Genomic DNA, 22921 nt, shown 5'->3' on the forward strand with positions numbered 1-22921 from the left:
CCAGGCTGGAGCCCGATGGTAAGAGCATAGCTTACTCCTGGGCTCAAGTCATCTTCTCGCGTCAGCCTCCTGAGCAGGTGGGACTACAGGCACACACCACCACGCCCGGCTAGTTTAACACTTCATTTATAGATGAAACATTTGAATAATTTCCTTAAGGTTACAGAGGAATTAAGTTTTTGGCAGGGATTCAAACCCATCTTAATATTATATATATATATGTATATGTTTTTACATATACATATATATGTACAAATATATGTATATGTTTATGTTTATATATATACACACATATACATGTATATAACACATATATATGTGTATATATATATATTTATTTTTTGAGACGGAGTTTTGCTCTTTTTGCCCAGGCTGGAGTGTGATGGCATGATCTCCGCTCACTGCAACCTCCGCCTCCTGGGTTCAAGCAAATCTCCTGCCTCAGCCTCCCTAGTAGCTGGGATTACAGGCGCACACCACCACACCCAACTAATTTTGTATTTTTAGTAGAGACGGGTTTTGCCATGTTGGCCAGGCTGGTCTCAAACTCCTGACCTCCAGTAATCCACCTACCTCGGCCTCCCAAAGTGTTGGGATGGTGGCTCACAGGCGTGAGCCACCACCCCCTGCCAATACTATATATATATTTTTTTGAGACAGCGTCTGGCTATGTTTCCCAGGCTGGAGTGCAGTGATATGATCTTGACTCACTGAAATCTGCCTCCTCGGCTCAAGCCAGTCTCTCATCTTAGCCTCCTAAGTAGCTAGGACTACAGGCATGCACCACCACGCCAGGCTAATTTTAGCTTAATACCCTATTACCTCTCAGGTGTGCCTAAATTTTTCTTTGATGGAAAAACTAGTCCCACTGATCTAGCTAGTAGATGAAAAAGTGAGTCACCAATTAGCTGGGTGCGGTGGGGCGTGCCTGTAGTCCTAGCTACTCAGGAGGCTGAGGCTGGAGAATGGCTTGAACCCAGAAGCAGAGGTTGTAATGAGCTGAGATCGTGCCACTGCACTCCAGCCTGGGCGATAGAGCGAGACTCTGTCTCAAAATAAATAAATAGATAAATAAAAGTGAGTCACTGTAGGTAATCATAAATGATACATACTGTAGAAAGTTTTTTTGTTTGTTTTTGAGATAGAGTCTTGCTCCATCACCCAGGTTGGAGTGTGGTGGGATGATCTCGGCTCATTGCAGCCTTGAACTCCTAGGCTCAAGTGATCCTCCCACCTCAGCCTCCTGAGTAGCTGGGACTACAGGTGCTTGCCACCATGTCTGGCTAATTTGCTTTTTTTGTATTTTTCGCAGAGACAGGATTTCACCATGTTGCCCAGGCTTGTCTTGAACTCCTGGGCTCAAGCAATCGCCCGCCTTTGCCTCCCAAAGTGCTGGGATTACAGGCATGAGCCACCATGCCTAGCTGTAAACATTTTTTTTTTGAGACGGAGTCTCGCTCTCTCGCCCATGCTGGAGTGCAATGGCATGCTCTCTGCAACCTCCACCTCCCGGGTTCAAGTGATTCTCCTGCCTCAGCCTCCTGAATAGCTGGGACTACAGGCGAGTGTCACCATGCCCGGCTAATTTTTTATATTTTAAGTAGAGACAGTGTTTCACCATGTTAGCTAGGATGGTCTTTCTCTCCTGACCTCGTGATCCACCTGCCTAAGCCTCTCAAAGTGCTGGGATTACAGGCGTGAGCCACTGTGCCTGGCTGACATTTTTTTTTTTAAACTTAAAAATATTCTATATGAATTTGGTAATTTTTTGATTTTAGTCTTGTCTTTGGGTATGAGTTCTTTCATGGAATTCTGTATTGTCCTTCTTCCACAAAGCACACCTATGATGCATGGTCTAAAAATTTCAGTTTCAAATTTTTTGGAAGTATCTTAAGGTTTAGACCTTTAAGAATTAATTTGTAGAATGCTAGATTTGTTTTATCAGTCTTTACTCATCTTGTCTGCCTCTGACAGTTTTTTTTAATTGAGTCTTTCTAAAACATTCAACCTAATTTTTCTACAAACGTGTCTTAGTCCTTCTGGCCTGCTATAACAAAATACTATAGATTGGGTGGCCTGTAAACAACAATTTATTTCTCACAATTCTGGAATCTGGGAAGTTCAAGATTAAAGTTGTCTAGTGAGGGCCTACTTTCTGGTTCACAGATGGCACCTCCTAGCTTTGTCTTCACATTGTGGACATGGACTAGCTAGATCTCTGAGGTCTCTTATAAGGCCACTAATCCATTCATAAAATGACTGAATTACCTCTGAAAGATCCCCCACTCATAATGCCATCGCCTTAGTGGTTAGGATTTCAACATGAATTTGGGGGAACACAGCATTCAGACCATAGCACACCTTTTGTGTTATGTATTTGTATTTCTTTGGCTTATGTAATGTTTAATTAAATTAGGTAATGGCAGTACCTAATAGAACTGGTACAAATAAGTTGGAGAACATAATTGATCCTTATTGGGCATACACACAAATATAGAAAGAGTGCCATAATGTGAGAGTTTCTTTTTTCTTTTTTTTTTTTTTGAGATGGTGTTTTGGTCTTCTTGCCCAGGCTGGAGTGCAGTGGCACTATCTCGGCTCACTGCAACCTCCGCCTCCTGGGTAGAAGCTTCTTCTGCCTCAGCCTCCCGAGTGGCTGGAATTATAGATGCCTGCCACCATGCCCGGCTAATTTTTGTATTTTTAGTAAAGACTGGGTTTCACCATGTTGGCCAGGCTGGTCTCAAACTCCTAACCTCAGATGATCTGCCTGCCTTGGCCTCCCAAAGTGCTGGGATTATAGGCATAAGCCACCACCCCCAGCTGAGAGTTTCTTAAAGAGTGGAGCCCAGTCAGTAGCTTTAGGAGTTCAGTTTATTCATGGGCATTATTCAGTGTATTTTACTGAGGTAGTGGAGAGCATCACTTAAACTCTCATAAATTGGTTAAATGGAAGTCAGTTTAGAAAGTTACTACTATATGGCCGGGCGCCGTGGCTCACGCCTGTAATCCCAGCACTTTGGGAAGCCGAGGTGGGTGGATCATCTGATGTCAGGAGTTTGAGACCAGCCTGGCCAACATGGTGAAACCCTGTCTCTACGAAAAATACAAAAATTAGCCGGGTGTGGTGGTCGACACCTGTAATCCCAGCTACTCGGGAGGCTAAGGCAGGAGAATCGCTTGAACCCGGGAGGCGGAGGCTGCAGTGAACCGAGATCGCGCCATTGCACTCCAGCATGGGTGACAGAGTGACACTCTGTCTCAAAAAAACAACAAAAAAGAAACTATTATACTTTGGTGTCATATATTATATATAACTGGAAATCATATAAACAGTTCCTAACCTTTGACCATTTAATGATGACGTCGTTTAGTAAATAAATACAAAGATTGAGTAAAACCTACTGTATCCCTTAAGAGTGAGTTCATGAATTACGTTGGTGGGTGGGTTAGTTGGGAGGATCAGTAGATTGAATCAGGAATAGATTCCTGGAGGAAATAGAAACCTTGAATTGAAAAAAAAAGGGAGGAGAGTGGGTTGGATAGAAGGAGATCAATCTACCTAGTTCTGATGCAGCTAAAGGAAGAATATTAAACTTTTATTTAAATGTCATTTAGGAGAAGGTACAGTGGGATTTTAAGATGGATAACTTCCTGTTAGAAGTGACGGAATCGTTTTAGGAAGAGCATACAAAACTGTAGCCAGGTATTTTCCTGGACTGGATCCAAAATGGCATTACCAATTGGAGGCCTGATGACATATCATCAAACTGGAAAAATGAGGCACAAAAGATGAAACCGGTGAGTGGCTATAACAGAAAATCCATTTATTAAAAAATAAAATCTCTGGGTGTAAATTAGCAAAGAAGAAAAGTAATAAAATAGTGGAAAATAGGTCACTAGTGATAAAAGGGGTAGTTGGTAATGAATAATTGTTTTTTAAAAAACCTTGCCAGCCTTTGGCCGGGCACGGTGGCTCACACTTGTAATCCCAGCACTTTGCAAGGCCGAGGCAGGCAGATCACCAGAGGTCAGGAGTTCAAGACCAGCCTGGCCAATATGGTAAAACCCCATCTCTACTAAAAATACAAAAATTAGCCAGGCATGGTGGTGCGTGCCTGTAATCCCAGCTACCCGGGAGGCTGAGGCAGGAGAATTGCTGGATCTGGATCCCTAGAGGCGGTGGAGGCTGCAGTGAGCCGAGATTGCGCCAGTGCACTCCCTGGGCAACAGAGCAAGACTCTGTCTCAAAACAAAATCAACCTTGGCAGTCTTTAACAAAGCTTTGTATTTTTTTTTTTTTTTTTTTTTTTTTTAGACAGGGTCTTGCTCTGTCAGCCTTGATTGCAGTGGCACAATCATAGGTCACTGCAGCTTTGAACTCCTGGGCTCAAGCAATCCTCCTGCCTCAGCCTCCCGAGTAGCTGGTACTACAGGGCGTGGTACTACAGGGGCGTGCTACTATGTCAGGCTAATTTGTTTTTAGTAGAGATGAGATCTTGCTGTGTTGCCCCAGGCTGGTCTTCAACTCCTGAACTGAAGTGATCCTCCTGCCTTGGCCTCCCCAAATTTTGGGATTATAGGTGTGAGCCACTGTGCCTGGCTCCTTATATCTTTTGACTCTGTTACTCCATTTCTGAGAGTCCTAAATATTAATAAATATGGAAAAAAGCTCTATGTAAAAAATTGTATTACAAAACATTGGAAATGAATACATTTTTATCTTACAGGAATTATTAAATATCTAATGTACTTAGTCTAGTGTTCAGATACACAGTATTTAATAAATACTGTTTATTATGTTTGGTTTCTAAGGTAGACAGGGGCAAAGTTGACTGATACTAGGTTAGAACACTAGTTTTAGTTGAAATCAAAAGACCCTGTCTGTGTTAAACTCTTCTCTTGATTTGTTCAAAATGCTGTGTTACTATTGTAAAATATTTTTCTGATCTATAGGGCTTTCAGTGTTAGGGTGCTTCTAAAGCTGTTAGTTGTGGATAAGTAGAATCTAAAAATGGTCAGTTTAATATTGCCGTGTAGATTCAAAATCAAGCCTAAAGATGTAAAAATAGAGTTTTTTTTTTTTTTTGGTATGTAGTATATGTATATGGCACAAAATACAAAAGATACACAAAGATATACATTGGAAAGGTTAAATCCTTTTTCCATCCTTCCACCTCAGCCACCCAGTTACTTCTAGAAGTTATTACCTTCTAGAAGTATTCCATGCATATGCAAGTATATGAAAATACAATTATTCATTTCTATACAAATGGAAGCATACTTTATACATTCTGTAATTTGCTTTTTTCACTTTTTTGAAACTCTTTCCATACTAGTATATAGTGCCATTTCATTCTTCTTTTTTTTTTTTAAAGATGGGGTCTCGGCCAGGCGCGGTGGCTCACACATGTAATCTCAGCATTTTGGGAGGCCGAGGTGGGTGGATCACAAGGTCAGGAGATCGAAACCATCCTGGCTAACATGGTGAAACCCCATCTCTACTAAAAATACAAAAAATTAGCCGGGCGTGGTGGTGGGCGCCTGTAGTCCCAGCTACTCAGGAGGCTGAGGCAGGAGAATGGCGTGAACCCGGGAGGCGGAGCTTGCAGTGAGCCGAGACCGCGCCACTGCACTCCAGCCTGGGCAACAGAGCGAGACTCCGTCTCAAAAAAAAAAAAAAAGATGGGATCTCACTCTGTTGCCCAGCCTGGAGTGCAGTGGTGTGATCATAGCTCATTGCAGTCTCAAACTCCTGGGCTAAAGCAATCTTCCCACTTCAGCCTCCCAAGTAGCTGAGGCCATAGGCGTGTGCCACTGTGCCTGGCAAAGTTTTAAAATTTATTTTTAGCTTTTTTTTGTCTTGCTATGTTGTCCAGGCTGGTCTCGAACTCCTGGCCTCAAGTGATCCTCCTGCCTCAGCCTTCCAAAGTGCTGGGATTACAGGCATAAGCCACTGTGCCCAGCCACTTCATTCTTTTTAATGGGTGCGTATGTATATCCTAGTTTAAAAAGTTTCACATTGATGGACATTGTGGTTGTTTCTAGTCGTTTGCTACTACTGAATGCTGCAGTAAATATTGGACATGCTGCCTTCCTTCCCTTCCCTTCCTCCCTCCCCTCCCTCCCTCTCTCTCTCTCTCTTTCTCGCTTTCTTTCTTTCTCAGAGTCTTGCTCTTGTCACCTAGGCTGGAGTGCAATGGCATGATCTCGGCTCACAGCAACCTCCGCCTCCCAGGTTCAAGCGATTCTCCTGCCTCAGCCACCCGAGTTGCTGGGATTACAGGCACCTGCCAGCACGCCTGGCTAATTTTTGTATTTTTAGTGGAGATGGGGTTTTGCCCTTTTGGCCAGGCTGGTCTCAAACTCTTGACCACGTGATCCGCCCGCCTTGGCCTCCCAAAGTGCTGGGATTATAGGCAGGAGCCACCGCGCCCGGCCTGCCTTCTTATTTCTTGAAGTCTGAGCTTCATAAGGATTGTCTGTTAATAAAAGTTTCCTCCTTGCTCCCTACTATGAATAATGCTTATGCAGTGTCAAACCAAAATCACTAGTGGATATAATGGAAATTATTGATAATAACATGAAAATTGTACAGTATTGCCAGATAAGCTTCTCCTAAAATACAAAGTATTTTGCATTATATGAATTTTCCTTAATTTAGGGGAGGTGAATAAATGAATAGTTTCAACCTCTTTCAAGGGTATACTTGAGTAAGGTAGCTAGAATAAGGTGGACAGGGGGAATAATTGTGGCACGTATTGAGAGCATCCTAGAGATAACATAATTATCTGCTAACCTTTCAGTTCAATTGCATTGTGGTCTTTATTCAGTTTGACCAGCAAGAAAATTTCAGTAGAGCATTTTAATAGGGAGAAAGCTGAATTTTAAATTAGATTACTAGTTTGGAATGAGACCTACGATTGTTGCCAGGAGTAGAGGATAATAATAAGAACAAATATTTATAAAGAACAGCTTATGAAGCATTTTAACATACCTTAATAATTCTCACAGCAAGCATATGAGTTAGCTATTACTCCTGTTTGCATTTGACAGATAACACTGAGGCTAGAAAAGGTTAAATTACTAGATGTCCATGGTCACACAGCTGATGAGTGACAGGGCCAGGACTCAAATCTGACTTTCTAATTTGAAGGGCCTGAAATACTAAGCTTTCTTTGTTTAATTGTATCCAATCCCCTCCCCACCACCCCCCAACACCCCATACCTCTTTTCCATAGAAACAAAATCAGCAATAAATAACCATAAGAACCATCATCATATAAGCACTTAGGGCAGTTTCCTTTTCTTGAAACTTACAACAAAAGTTTATCATTTTATCAATGATCACTGAGTTTTGGTACTGTCAGAACAGTACCATGTAATCAGAGCTCGAGCCTTCCTTTTTCTGTTACCTCTAAAGTAGCTTTGGCCCGGGTGCAATGGCTCATGCCTGTAATCCCAGCACTTTGGGAGGCCGAGGCCGGTGGATCACCTGAGGTTAGGAGTTCAAGACCACCCTGGCCAACATGGTGAAACCCCGTCTCTACTAAAAATACAAAAATTAGCTGGGCATGGTGGATGGTGGTGGGCACCCATGATCCCAGCTACTCTGGAGGCGGAGGCAAGAGAATCGCTTGAACTCGGGAGGCGGAGGTTGCAGCGAGCCCAGATCGAGCCACTGCACTCCAGCCTGGGTGACAGAGCAAGACTCTGTCTCAAAAAAAAAAAAAGAAAAAAAAAGAGAGAGAGAGGTTTTGGCTACATGGTATGTCCATTTTATTTTTGTTGCATATTATGTTTTGTGCAAGTTGGTGGAGAGGGTAAAATTTGAGTGAACAAATATACAGTGGAGATTTTAGCCTAATTAGAAAAAGGTATGAAAGTCAGAAGTGTTCCAGTAATTGACTAGGCTTTAGGACAGGGATACTGCACAAAATCCTTGGGCCCTGAAGTTGGAGAAGGTGGGAGGAGGAGAGGAAACAGAATAGCACTTTTAAAAGTAAACTTGAATACTAGACAGCCAGTCATCTACTCTGGAATCTGTCAGGGGCTTGTTTAGTATGAAACTCAGATATAATTTTTTTTTTCTTTTCTTTTTTGAGACAGGGTCTTGCTACGTACGTTGCCCAGGTTGGAATGCAGTGGCGTGATCATGGCTCACTGTAGCCTCGACCTCCTGGGCTCAAGTGATCCTCCCGCCTCCGCCTACCAAGTAGCTAGGACCACAGGCGAAGCCACCACGCCCGGAGAATTAAAAAATAAAAAATTTATAGAAACAGGGTCTCCTATGTTCCCCAGGCTGGTCTAGAACTCCTGGCCTCAAGCAGTCCTACTGCCTCAGGCCCCCAAAGTGCTGGGATTATAGGCAGGAGGTACCATGCCCATGCAGTTACAAACATTTTATAGTGTTTGCCCCAAAACTTTCATTGGATGTATGCAACTTTCTCTTCCTCTATTCCTACTTTTGCAATGGTGTACTTTGTAACAATAACACTTCCTCAGAGGTCCAAGATAGCCTCCTTTGCTGTGATTCTTATACAGTTGTAAAAAAATTATTTGTTCCTGACATTTATGTGGAATACTGGGATTTATAAGATGACAAAGGTGAAAATAATATTTGTTGTAGGCTTACCCTGTCAGGCTGTTCACATTCAACAGCTCTTATAATCCTAGGTACACTCCTTGAGTGTCCCCATTTTACAGCTGAGGATAACAAGGCTAGTTATATCAAACACCTTAGGGAGATATGACATACACCTACATAAATACAACATGAAACAAGATAAATGGTTACAGTGTCAAAGCCACCATTAGGTGGTAAGAGTGACCCTGTGAAGCAAAAACTAGCATTTGCATGACCACAGGCACACTTTACCACGCGCCTGCTTCTACAGATGAACTTCCCGGCGTGTCACCCTAGGAATGAGACCTTGGGGGTGCGAATCCATGAGAGATGCCTGTATATGATGGATACCCGCGGGACTGTCCCCGTGGAAAGCCGCATCCGCGAGCCCTAGGTGCTCTCCATTTGAGGAAGTTGGCTGGGGGAGGGGGCTTGCCTTGCGGCTGCGTCCTGCTCCCCGCGCCCTGCCCCCACCTCCCAGCCTCTGCTGCCGCTAAACCCCGGAGAGCGGAGCTTGCACGTTGAGATTCCTCGGCGGGCTAGGCAGCGGTGCTGGGCATGCTCAGTGGGCAGGACCCGTTAGAGTGGCGAGTAAGGAAGCGTTGGCTCTTCTCCGGGTCTGCCTTCCCCGGTTCAGGCCCCGGCCCTGGGCTTTTGTGTGCGCGTAGCTGCAGCCGCCGCTGCCTCCTCGCGGGGCTGCCCGACCCCAGATGCCGTCAGGCCTGTCCGGTTTCCGCCGTTAACCTCGCCGCGCGGCCGGGAGGAGGAGCGGGGCGGGGCCGGCGGCGGGCGGCCGGGCTGGAGGGCCCTGCCGGGGGTGGGGGTGGGTGCGGGGAGCCCCGCGGGGGGTGGGGGGCGGGGGCGGGCGCGGAGTCACGGGGGTGGGGTCACTCGCGGTGGCTCGGGGAGGCCAGCTGGGAGGGGAGGGGGCCGTGGGGGCGGCTCGGCGGAACCAGCCCCGGCTGGGCAGCAGCGGGGACGCCGGGGGCCGGGGCCAGGGCTTTCCGGGCTTCGGTGAGGCCGCCGTGGGCCCCATCTTCCGGCGGTCGCCGGAGTTTGTGGTGATTGTTGCTGCCGCCGCCACCGCCCCGGCTGCCATCTCCTCCTCCTGGGCCGCCGCCTCCTCCTCTTCCTCCTCCTCCTGGGCCGGGCTGATCCCCTCCCCGCTGCCGCCTCCTCCTGGGCTGGGCCCGCGGTGTCTCGTCCCCTCGCGGAGCCGCTCCTGCCGCCGCCGCCGCCGCCTCCTCATTCATCCTCGTGCACCATAGGCGGCACAGGCACCAAGATGTCCAACCGAGTGGTCTGCCGAGAAGCCAGTCACGCCGGGAGCTGGTACACAGCCTCAGGTAGGGCCCCAGGCCGCCGGCCCGCCCGCCGCCGTCGCCGCCTGGCCCCACGCCCGGCCGGCCGAGGTCGGCGGCCCGGCCCCGCGGCGGCGGCGGGCGGGGACGAGGGCGCGGACGGGCCGCCGGGCGCGGACCGCGTGGGGAGGGAGCGAGCCGAGGCCGGCCTCGCCGCCTCCCCCACCCGGGCGGCGGGCATCCCGCGCCGGCAGCCCGGGGCCGGCCGGCCTCACGCTCTCCGGAGTTGGGCGAGAGGGAGAGTTGCCGCCTCGGCAGCCTGCGCCCTCCCTCAGGACCAGGCTCGAGGAAGGAACGTGCTCCCGGACCCCAGCCGACTTGTCGCCGCCTCTGGCTTGCAGGAAGCGTGCGGCCGGCCGCTGCCACCCCCGGGAAGGACGGTGTGCCCGGCGCCGAGCCCCGCTTCTCCACGCCGCAGGGCAGCGACCCTCCGCCCTCTTGCCGAGCCAGGGACCCTTTCCTTTCCTCTCCCGTCTTCCCTGCCCTCCCCGCTGGCGGTCCGGGGAGTGCCCTCGCCCAGAGGGAGTTCTCTCGGTCTGCCCCCAGCCCCCGCGCCCGCGGCCGGAGAGGAAGTCTTCTCGCCCCGTGCCTCTGGTGCTGGAGAAGGAGGCAGCGTTTCCCCGCACCTTTAAGGGGCTCCGCTGTCTTGCAGGGAGTGAAGGGTAGCACTTTTTTACGTTACCAGACTACAGACGAGGTCTCTGCATGGGGAGATCTGTCAGAGGAGGGCCTTTCAGGGATTTGTCACTTTGTATGTTGGGGCTGGGGTGGAAGTACTGCTAAGCAGGGGCTTGGGGGTGGAGGGGGGGCTCCCAGCTCTTTTGTCAGTGTTTGCATTGTTACTGTCATTCACGAAAGGGGCAGCTGGATATGGCATCAGCACTTTTCCCGAGCAGTCGCCCCAGTCACTGGTCGCCCTACACCAGGCAGGTGCTGGAACTACCTAATGAATTAAGTTTAAGCTTTGAGCGAGTTGAGTTTTCTGTCTCCACTGTCTTAAAGCATTTTAGACTTCTTTATGTGAAAGTGTAGGGACTTTCCCTTTAATAAAGTGCTTGTTAGAATGCCTGTTTTCTGGGATTATTTTCAGGAGTCACATTTCTGGTATGTTAACAAAGACAGTTCTACTGTGATTCCTCATAGTCTTCAGTCATTTGGTATTGGCTTGTCAATAACTAGACCTAACTTCTCGAGGTGAATCGGATCATGTTTCCTTTTGCAAAGAATTGGCTTGGAGAGTGACATGGCCTGTGAGAAAGCAAAGATTTGGAAGAAAATTCATTTCTCTGAGGTTGCTAAACTAGCTCATTAAATACATGTACCTTACTGAAATACATGACTCACTGAAGATTTTCTGTGTTAGGGAGACACAAAAGAATTGTGAGGATTGGATTTGCAGCTATAGCTAACAGGTAGCTATAGTTTTGCATTAAGCATATATCACATTTTATGGTTAAAGTGGCTTCCATTCATGGTCCTAAAGTACTTCATAAACATTTAATCATCCTCAGAGCCTGAGAATGCCAGTTAAATTATTCTTGTTCAGCGTATGGGGAAACGTGTAGAGAAGTGTTTTTTTTTTTCCTCTCTAGACGGAGTCTTGCTCTGTCGCCCAGGCTGGAGTGCAATGGCTCGATCTTGACTCACTGCAACCTCCGCCTCCTGGGTTCAAGCGATTCTCCTGCTTCAGCCTCCTGAGTAGCTGAGATTACAGGCGCGCGCCACGACGCCCAGCTAATTTTTTGTATTTTTAGTAGAGACAGGTTTCACCATGTTGGCCATGCTGGTCTCTAACTCCCGACTTCGTGATCCGCCCGCCTGGGCCTCCCAAAGTCCTGGGATTACCGGCGTGAGCCACTGTGCCAGGCCAGAAGTTCAATGTTTTAAACTTTCGTTGTAGTTTGCATTGGAATATGGGCAAGTGATTCTGGAGGAATTTCTATAGATTCTTGAACATTCTTTGGATAATCTTACATGGCATAGCTTACACTTGGATTTGGAAAGACTTCTTTGGTATTCTAAGATGAATTCGTTAATCCAGCTCAAAACATTCTGTGATTATTGTTATTTATCAACAGTGAACTAAAGAGGACTATTTTCTGAAAAATTCTAAGTATATTCTTATTTCCCTGAGTGAAATCAATAATGCCATTTTTGGTAATGTGCATTGTCACAGAGAACCTTAAAATTAAGGCCAGATATGTGACAATTTTTGGGGGAGTCAGTGTGGGACTTTTTAAACTTGTGTAATAATTGAGGGTAGATTTAAAGCAATTCAATTGTAAAAGCTTATTTTGTATTTTAAAAATAAATGAAGTACAACTACAGATAAGTAAACTTCGACTGGGTTTAGTAACGCCTGTCTTTAATATTTGTCAGTGTACCTACATTGATAACATTGACCGCTGGAAAAATTGGACTTGTATTGTGTTATTTCTCTAGCATATTAGTCCTAAAAAAGTGTGAGTAATAGGAGATGGAGAGGTGTTTGTGGATTGTCATTCTGTGGTTCCTACAGCATTCAAGTTGTGTCCGTAGAATTAATGTGTTTAATTACCGACATAAATAAGGGTGAAAACACATTTGCTTTAGTTATATAGCTATTTCAGAAAAAAGTGTGTGTGTACATATATAAATATTACATATATACACACACATATATCTTCTTTTTGTTTATCCCTTGTTATATGCTAGATCCATTTATAGAGAGTAACAAATTGTTTCTTGCCCTGAAGGAATTTTCAGTTTATTTGAAGTAAGTAAGAACTTTTAGGGCAGCAAATAAATATCAAGTAAGTTGAGATATGCTTTTAGGACTACTGAGGAGGGTAGAATCATTTTGGGGTAGGATTTGAATTATGCTTTGAAGGAAGGGCATTTGAACAGGTTTGGAGCAGGGAGGAAGGAACATTGGATTGGGAAACCCCACACAGATACAGAGGCAGGTAAATGTAAATAGTTCAATTTAATAAGAATGCAAGGTACACAGGGGCATAGTTCATGAGCCTGGAGTAGTAGGCTGGTCCTGGAGTACAGATGCCTATGAATGCTGGGCATCATTGGGACTGGACTTACTCAGTTGAGAGTGAGGACCAATGGAGGTTTCTTAGTAGGGGACTAATATGACGCAAATAGCATTTTAGGAAATTTAATCTCATAGGATGATTCATTCTCACTTCTTTTTTTTTTTTTTTTTTTTTTTTTGAGATGGAATCTTGCTGTGTTGCCCAGGGTGGAGTGCAGTGGCACGATCTTGGCTCACTGCAGCCTCCACCTCCCGGGTTCAAGAGATCCCTCTGCCTCAGCCTCCTGAGTAGCTGAGACTGCAGGCCCCCGCCACCATGCCTGGCTAATTTTTGTATTTTTAGTAGAGATGCGGTTTCACCATATTGGCCAGGCTGGTCTTGAACTCCTGACCTCGTGATCTGCCTGCCTCGGCCTCCCAAAGTGCTGGGATTACAGGCGTGAGCCACCACACCCAGCCCATTCTCACTTCTTTATGTGTGTGCAGCAGGTATCAGCAAACTAACTGTGGCCCATACTGCAAATGTAGCTGCAGCCTTTTTTTTTTTTTTTTTTTTTGGTAAGGTCCAGTAGCTAAGAATGGTTGTTAATATTTAATGGGTTGTTTAAAAAACAAACAAAAACATGAAATGCTGTAGAGACTGTATTTGACACACAAAGTCTGAAATATTTACTCTTTGGCTCTTCGTAGAAAAAATTTGCCAAACCCTAGCCAATGTAGGTTAGTGGTTGTCAAAGTTTGATCTCTGGACCAGCAACATAATCTAAATGTAGTCTGTTTTCTCCAGATTTGCTACTGCTTTCATTCTATTATTTTAGGCCCTTATCATCTTCTGTCAGGATAATTACAACTGTCTCCGAATTGGACTTCCTTCTGCCAGTCCTATCCCTTTAAATCCATCTTCTGTACTGCTGCTTGAATAGTATGTTGGCCAAATCATTCCTTTGATCATTTCCTCACTGATCTATCTTGCCTCTTGGTTAAGGTCTAAGTCCCCTCATAACTTGCCATCTTCCTATCTCTATGACCGCTTTCCCCTACCCCAACCCAGTTTTGGTTTTACCCCCCTTAAGTGACATCTAATAGTTGTTCATTGTTTCTTTAAATACATCATGCTGTTTCTTATCACTGTGCTCTTGCACAAACTGGTCCTTCTGTTGAAATATTCTTTGTTGGGATAATTCCTACTCCTCTTTTGAAGACTCAAGTGTTAACACCTCCAAGAAACCTACCCTGGCACTTTGCCTCCCCAGTGTGGTTTTTGATGTTACCTGTATATGAGGTAAGCCAGGTACCATGTCTTACTCGTTTTTTTGTACCCTAAGTACTCAGCATAGGCTTTGTACATAGTAGATGCTCAATAAGTATTTAACTGAATGTTAAAGTGCTTGGCATATAGTAGGCGTATAATTAGCAAGTGGGAAGTATTGGTAGCTATATGGTCAGGGATACAAATGTTTACATTCTGAAGAGCGGTGGGGCTGATATGAGACTGCTGCCATTCAAGTCTCTGATCATGGTATAGATGAAGCATCTTGGTGGTAGGAAGGGATTACCAATCCTGTTCTGCCAGTTAGGGATCCAGGGAGTGTAAGATTTTTAAAGTATGACATACTTTAAACAAGTTCAGCTAGATGAATTAAGTACATTCACATAATGAGTATTCAACTCAAGAAACACATCAGTACCGGAATTCCCACCAAATGCCCCTCTCCCCATTCCATGTTCCTTGTATTTTAAGAACATAGAAAAATTTTGTCTGTTTTCCAGTTCTTTATCAGTGGAATTATATAGTATGTATTCTTTGAGCTTCTTTTTTTTTTTTTTTGGTGACAGAGTCTCTCTGTCGCCCAGGCTAGAGTGCTGTGGCTCGATCATAGCTCACTGCAGCCTCAACTTCCTGGGCTCAAGCAGTCTTCCTCCTTCAGCCTCCTTAAGTGTTGGGATTATAAGTGTGAGCCACTGCACTTGGCTCCTTTGAGCTTTTGCTCAGTGTTACATTTGTAAGATTAATACATGTTGTATTGTACTTTGTTCATTCTGTTGCGTGACAATTCCAGTTTATTCTGTTGATGGACATGTGGGTTTTTTAGTTTTGCTGCTGTGAACACTTTTATACCTTTTTTTGGTCAATGTATATGTGATTTTTGATGGATATATGCCTTAGGGTAGAGTGATTAGATCATGGTCTATGCAAATGGTAAGTTTTTTTTTTTTTTTTGAAACAGGGTCTAACTCTGTTGCCCAGGCTGGAGTGCAGTGGTGCGATCTCAGCTCACTGCAACCTCTGCCTCCCGGGTTCAAGCAGTTCTCATGCCTCAGCATCCCGAGTAGCTGGGATTACAGGTATGCACCACCACACCCGGATAATTTTTGTATTTTTAGTAGAGATGGGGTTTCACCATGTTGTCCAGGTTGGTCTTGAACTCCTGACCTCAGGTGATTTGCGCCCCTCCCTCAGCCTCCCAAAGTACTGGGATTACAGGTGTGAGCCACTGTGCCCGGCCCCATGTGATAAGTTTTAGTAGATTCTGCTAAAGTTTTGCAAATTGGTTTTACAAATTTACACTCCCACCAGCAGTGTGTAAGAGCTCCAGTTGCTTCTCATCTTTGCTAACACTTGGTATTGTCAGTCTTTTTATTTTTAGTTATTCTGGAAGGGTGTGTAGTGATATTGTAGTGTAGTTTTAATTCGTATTTTCCTGATGCTTAATGAAGTTGAGGATTTTTTCTTGTTAGAGACCCTATGTTTATTGGCCATTGGATTTCTGCTTTTGTGAAGTGTCTGTTAAATCTTTTGCCCTTTTTTTCTACTGGGCTGTTAATTTTTTTCATATTGACTTCTAGTTCTTATTCTGGCTACATTTCTTTGTTAGGTACATACTGCATCTATCTTCTGCCCTTTTAGAATCTTGGTGTGTCAATGAATTAAAGCTTTTATTTATTTATTTACTTATTTATTTATTTGAGACAGGGTCTTGCTCTGTTGCCCAAGTTGGATGGCAATGGTGTGATCACAACTCACTGCAGCCTCTAACTCTTGGGCTCAAGCGATCCCCCTGCCTCAGCTTCCTGAGTAGGATTATAGGCATGTACTATCATGCCTGGCTAAGTTTTAAAATTTTTTGTAGAGATGGTGTCTCACTCTTGTTGAGGCTGGTCTCAAATTCCTGGTCTCAAGCTATTCTCCTGTCTCAGCTTCCTGAGTAGCTAACTACAGGTGTGCACCATCATGCTTGGCTAATTGTTAAAATTTTTTGTAGAGATGGTGTCTCACTTTGTTGCCCAGGCTGGTCTCAAACTCCTGGGCTCAAGCAGTCCTCCTGCCTTGGCCTCCCAAAGTGCTGGGATTACAGGCATAAGCTATCATGCCTGGCCAAATTCTTAATTTTAAAGAAGTCCAGTTTATCAGTTGGTTAATGCTTTTGTTGTTTCCCGTTTATGAAATCTCTACCTACCTGAATGTCATGAAGTTACCCTCCTGTGCTTTTTTCTAAGAGCTTTCTCTTTTTATCTTTCATATTTAGATCTATACTTCATTTGGTTGATTTGAGCATATGTATGCTGTGTTTGTGAAGTAGCAGGACATTACATTAAATTTTTTTTGTTGAAATAAACATATATTGAAAAAGTATACAAATCAAGTATATACCTTGGTGGATATTCACAGATTTCATATACCCTATGTAACAAGTCCCTGTGTTAAGAAATAGAACATTTCTTTGCTTTTTTTCCCTTGGCAAATAGTGGTTATATTATTGATGGTACATCTTATAATCACGGCTGTCATGGAATTGAGGAAATATCCAAAGTCTGATAATTTCAAAGAACATTCTTGAAGTATTTCTATGATATATATCTTAAATGCAGTTTTGGTTTTTGTTTTCATTAATTCTACTATGTTTCTAAACGATAAAATTATATCAGGGTTCTATAGCTGGAAAACTACAGCTTAATTTTTTTGGCATGTACCTTAAGTTTAGGAGTATAAAATGTTTGCTGGAAGTTTGATTGGATTAAAAAAAGATAGAGTGTCAAAATAATACATCTTGGTGTGTGGGAAATTGAAAAACTGAATAATAAAAATATTTCTCTTTGGAAAGACTATATAATAAAATTTAGTTTCGAAGTGAATTATTTTGTTACTAAATACTGTTTTCTGTATGCTGATTTTTCTTTGCATCCCATCCTATTATTTTACCTTGCAGAAAGGCAAGAAGGAAAGAACATATTTAACAGGCAAACTGTTGATATGATTGCCTGATTACTTCTAGTTTTCAGTTTCCTTGTCCTTTCACATGCAGTTTCCAAGTCAAAATCATCTCCTTCACTGTCTCCATGGTTCGTGTCAACTGCTTTTGAGTGTTTGTCCATTTGAAAGAAGATGAAAATGACAAAAACTTTCATTAAGTATATTTCATAGGTATATTACGTATGTGTGTATATAATCCCTAATCTTCAAAAGGACCCTCCAAGGTAGGTATTATCTCCATTTATGGATGTGGAAACAATGACCTAAGTTGAGTAACTTGTTTAAGGTATAACAAGTAAGTTGAAGAACCAGTCTGACTCTAAAATTAGAGTTTAGTATTAGGGGCAGGAAGGTATGGGAAAATATGCTGCCCGAAACACTGAACTTACTCTATCCCACTTCATTTTCCCCAAACTACAGTATGAATATTTAACTCATATATGTATATTATGTATATGTGTATATTATTTAACTCATACATGTATATTACATATATATGTATATTGTGGCTTATATAAAGGATTTCCTCATACATATGTATGTATATATATGTATATGTATATATGTATATGTGTATGTATATATGTATATGTATATATGTACGTATATATATATGTATATATACACGTATATACGTATATACGTGTGTGTGTGTGTATATATATATATATATTTTTTTTTTTTTTTGAGACAGAGTCTCGCTGTGTTGCCCAGGCTGGAGGGCACTGGCGAGATCTCAGCTCACTGCAAGCTCTGCCTCCTGGTTCAAGCGATTCCCCTGCCTCAGCCTCCCAAGTAGCTGGGTCTACAGGCATGTACCACCACACCTGGCTAATTTTTTGTATTTTAGTAGAGACGGGGTTTCACCATGTTGGTCAGGATGGTCTTGATCTCCTGACGTTGTGATCCGCCCTCCTTGGCCTCCCAAGGCGCTGGGATTGCAGGTGTGAGCCACCACGCCTGGCCATATATTTTTAATTGTTACAATAATCCTATGATTAGGTATAGGGTTGGTAATGCAGGCAAGTCTTTAATTCTACCCTCACCTTGCCATTTTATAGATGAGAAACGAAGACTTGGAGGAGGCTACGTCATCTGAGTCATATTACTTGTAAATAGTAGAGTTGGGTTTTGAACCCAGGACTTCTGGCTAAAGCTTACTGTTAAGAAGAAAAACTAAGACTTGGAGGAGGCTTGCATGAATCGTAACTGGTAAACTGCAGAGCTAAGATATGAACCCAGGACTTCTGGCTGAAGCCTACTGTTCTTTCCATTTATAGCTATGCCAGAGTGAGAAGTTGAACTATTTGGAATCAGTAAACATCTTTTTAATTGTCAAGTAATATCTTACATTAAAAAATAATAAACATATAACTAAAAACGAATGCTTAGTATAATATAAATGTAATAATACATATATAATTACAAAATAATTGGTATATTTTAATTAGGCTAGTCCTAACATTTGAATTGGACGTAATAAAATTTATGGCACTTCTGCCAGGTGCGATGGCTCACGCCTGTAATCCCAGCACTTTGGGAGGCCGAGGCGGGCGGATCACGAGGTCAGGAGATCGAGACCATCCTGGCTAACACGGTGAAACCCCGTCTCTACTAAAAATACAAAAAAATTAGCCGGGCGTGATGGCGGGCTCCTGTAGTCCCAGCTACGCGGGAGGCTGAGGCAGGAGAATGGCACGAACCCGGGAGGCGGCGCTTGCAGTGAGCCGAGATTGCGCCACTGCACTCCCGCCTGGGCGAGAGAGCGAGACTCCTGTCTCGAAAAAAAAAAAAAAAAAATCAAAATTTATGGCACTCCTGAAGAGGCTTTATTTAATATTCAGCAATTCAATATTGAACGAATCAATTTCTGCTATGTGAAAGGCACTGTTGATGGGACTAGGTGTATAGCAGGGGATGAAACAGACAAAAATTCCTGGAGTTTACATTTTAATTGCGGGGACAGATGATGGATAAAGTAAGGAAAATTGGGTACATGTTCTCAGGACCTCTTGAGGGCTATGTCGTGGGAAAAAAAAAAGAAAATATATGGTATGCTAGATAGAGGAAAGTGCTATGGAGAGTAACAAAGCACAGCTGGTGCATAGGGAATGTTTAAAGGCTCGGGGGTCGAGGCTGCAATATTAAATAGCATTGAAAGGGAAGACTTCGGCCAGGTGCGGTGGCTCACGCTTGTAATCCCTGCACTTTGGGAGGCCCAGGAGGGCAGATCACTTGAGGTCAGGAGTCTGAGACCAGCCTGGCCAACATGATGAAACCCTGTCTTTACTAAAAATACAAAAAATTGGCCGGGCACGGTGGCTCACGCCTGTAATCCCAGCACTTTGGGAAGCCGAGGCGGGCGGATCACGAGGTCAGGAGATCGAGACCATCCTGGCTAACACGGTGAAACCCCGTCTCTACTAAAAATACAAAAAATTAGGTGGGCGTGGTGGCGGGCTCCTGTAGTCCCAGCTACTTGGGAGGCTGCGGCGAGAGAGTGGAGTGAACCCAGGAGGCGGAGCTTGCAGTGAGCTGAGATCGCACCACTGCACTCCAGTCTGGGCAACAAGAGTGAAACTCCGTCTCAAAAAAAAAAAAAAAAATAAGTAAAAAGACTTCACTGAGATGACATTTGAGTAAAGACTTGAGCTGGGTGCTGTGGCTCAGGTCTGTGATCCCAGCACTTTGGGAGGCTGAGATGGGAGGATTGCTTGAACCCAGGAGTTGGAGACCAGCCTGGACAAAAAAGTGAGACCATCATCTCTACAAAAAATAAAAAAATTAGCTGGTTGTAGTGATGTGCTGATGTGTGCTTGTGGTCCCAGCTACACAGGAGGCTGAGGCAGGAGGATTGCCTGAGTCCAGGAGGCTGCAGTGAACCATGTTTCATCACTACGCTCCAGCCTGGGCAACAGATTGAGGATTTGCCCAAAAAAAAAAAAAAGCCTGATGTAGGTGAAAGAACAAGCCTTGTATTGTACATTATCTGGGGCTAGATGATTTTAGGCAGAGGGTACAGCAAATTCGAAGGTTCTGAGGCTAGAGCAGGCCTGGAATATTTGAGGAACACCCAGTAAGCAAGGTCATTGCAGCTGAAATGAAGTGAACTGGAACAGAGTAGTATCATATGAGTTAAGAGGTGGCTGGAGACTTTTTGAGACAGGGTCTTGCTCTGTTGCCCAGGCTAGAGTGCAGTGGTGCAATCATAGCTCATTGAAACCTTAACCTCCCGTGCTCAAGCGATCTTCCCACCTCAGTCTCCTGAGTAGCTGGGACTACAGGCAGGCACCAGCGTGCCTGGCAAATTTTTGTATTTTTGGTAGAGATGGTGGGGCGGGTCTCACTATATTGCTCAGGCTGGTCTTAAACTTGTGGACTGAAGCAGTCTTCCTGTCTCAGCCTCCCAGAGTGCTGGGATTACAGGTATGAGCCACTGTGCCTAGTCTAGAAAGGACTTTTACTTGAGTCAGATGGTCATTGGAAGGTTTTGGGCAGTTGATGGCATGATCTAATGTAGATTTAATATAATTACTTGGCTGCTGTGATGAGAGTAGTTGAAGGTTGGGGAGTGGTGAAAACAGTGGCAAGGGCAGAACCAGGGAGACCAGTTAGGAGGAAAGGAGTAATCCAACTGTGAGATGATAGTGGCTTGAACTGAGTAGTAACAGTGGAGATGGTGAGAAGTGATTGGTTGTTGAATATATTTTGAAGATAGAGCTGAGAGGATTTGCTGAGATACTTGAAGTATGGAGCGCGAAAGAAAGAAAGGAGTCATGGTTATCTCTTAAGGTTTATCCCTGAGCATTAGCAGTGATGGAGTTGCTATTATACTGAGATAGGGAAGACCTAAGAGGAACAAGTTTGGCGGGGGAAGGTTAGGAGCTCAATTTTGTTATGTTAAGTTTGAGATGTTCACTGTACAGTCAAGTGTATGTATGAGTCTGGAGTTTAGGGGAGTGGTCTAGACTAGAGATTTAAAAGTGGAGATTAGCATCATATAAAATTTTTTCTTCTTTTTTTTTTTTTTTGAGACGGAGTCTCACACTGTCTCCTGGGCTGGAGTGCAATTGCATGATCTCTACTCACTGCAATGTCCGCCTCCTGGGTTCAAGTGATTCTCCTGTCTCAGCCTCCCGAGTAGCTGGGATTACAGGCGCCCACCACCATGCCCAGCTGAATTTTTGTATTTTTGGTAGAGATAGGGTTTCACTGTGTTGGCCAGGTTGGTCTCGAACTCCTGACCTCATGATCTGCCCACCTTGTCCTCCCAAAGTGCTGGGATTACAGGCGTGAGCCACTGTGCCCAGCCATAAATGATTTTTAAAGCCAGGTATCTGGATGAAATTACCATGGGAATGAGAATAGTTAGACAAAAGAGGTTCAGTGACCAAGCCTTAGAACATTCCAACATGAAGAGGTTGGGGGGATGAGGGAGATCCTATAAGGAATACAGATTAAGCATCTCATGAGGAGGAGAATGAGATGTCCTGGGAACCAAGTAAAGAAAATACTTCAGGCCAGGCTTGGTGGCTCATGCCTGTAATCCCAGCACTTTGGGAGGCCGAGGTGGGAGGACTGCTTGAGCTCAGGAGTTCAAGACCAGCAACATAGTGAGACCCCCGTCTCTACAAAAAGTAACAAAAATTAGCTGGGTGTGGTTGGCACATGCCTATCTATAGTCCCATATACTGTGGAGGCTGAGGTGGGAGGATTGCTTGTGCCTGGGAGGTTGAGGCTGCAGTGAGCTGTGATTATGCCACTGCACTACTTCAGCTTGAGTGACAGAGTGAGATTCTGTCTCAGAAAAAAGCTTTAAGTTGAAGACATCTCAGCATAATTTATGTAGATTTGCCTGGGCATTTTTCTGTGAAACACATACATGTAAGTCTGGTCTAAGCCATTCTCGTCTTAGCCATTTCTTATGTTACTGGGAGAGCTTCCTACTGGTTGCCCAGTTTCCATTCTGTTCTTTACACAGAGGCAAAGAAATCTTTTTGAAAATGTAGATTCAATAATATCCTTTTCTTAATCTCCCCTCCCCCAATTACATAACCACATTACAACTTCTTACCACAACTTACAAGGTCTTACATACTATGACCTCTGCTTAACTTTCTCATTTTATCTACCATTTTTCCTTTCACCACATTATTCCAGCCATTCTGGGCTCCTTGCTGTTCCCCAAATATGTCAAGCTTATTCCTGCTTTAGGACTTTTTCAGATACTTCATAAGATTGACTAATTCTGACTGATGGTCAAGGAAAGGAAATTTGTATTGATTGCCTGATTTTGTTAGTCACAGGAGGAGAGAAAGGAAGAGATGTTGAAAATGGTTCAACATCTGTAAGGAATACAGATTAAGCATTAAGTTTGAGACCAGCCTGGCCAACATGGTGAAACCCCATCTCTACTAAAAATATAAAAATTAGCTGGGCGTGGTGGTTTGTTTCTCTGTATATAGTGTGTCTTTCTGAATATAGTGTGTATATTCTCTGAATATTTGTTTCTCTGAATATAGTGTGTCTTTTCTTCAGGTTGCTTGATGATTTCTTATTACATTTTACTGCTGTTATCATGTACCTTTGAATAGTTTTGAGTTTATCCTGTTTGGGGCTTACTATGATTCTTGGATGTCTGAGTTATAGTTTTCAGA

General features: G+C 44.1%; 2 protein-coding genes across 5 annotated transcripts in view; both read left to right on the forward strand.

The window, feature by feature from the left end:
• Positions 1 to 8517, forward strand: part of DPY30 (dpy-30 histone methyltransferase complex regulatory subunit) — a 28480-nt gene extending 19963 nt beyond the window's left edge. The window contains exon 6 of the mRNA XM_063696201.1: positions 8110 to 8517. The gene's annotated coding sequence lies outside the window, so the exon portion shown is untranslated. The remainder of the gene's footprint in view (positions 1 to 8109) is intronic.
• Positions 8518 to 8596: 79 nt separating this feature from the next.
• Positions 8597 to 22921, forward strand: part of MEMO1 (mediator of cell motility 1) — a 143575-nt gene continuing 129250 nt past the window's right edge. For 2 of the 4 annotated variants that reach the window (XR_010130130.1, XM_055377678.2), the window contains exon 1: positions 9842 to 9972. Coding sequence is in view for 2 of the 4 variants with exons in the window: in XM_055377678.2 (XP_055233653.1) it covers positions 9912 to 9972 (61 nt within the window). In the remaining 2 variants the exon portion in view is untranslated. Of the gene's footprint in view, positions 9218 to 9841; positions 9973 to 22921 lie in introns of those variants that run through there. The other 2 variants (XM_031008078.3, XM_063696199.1) reach the window with 2 other exon arrangements.

The sequence above is a fragment of the Gorilla gorilla genome, chromosome 12 (genome assembly GCF_029281585.2).
Source record: "Gorilla gorilla gorilla isolate KB3781 chromosome 12, NHGRI_mGorGor1-v2.1_pri, whole genome shotgun sequence".
Lineage (NCBI taxonomy): Eukaryota > Metazoa > Chordata > Mammalia > Primates > Hominidae > Gorilla > Gorilla gorilla.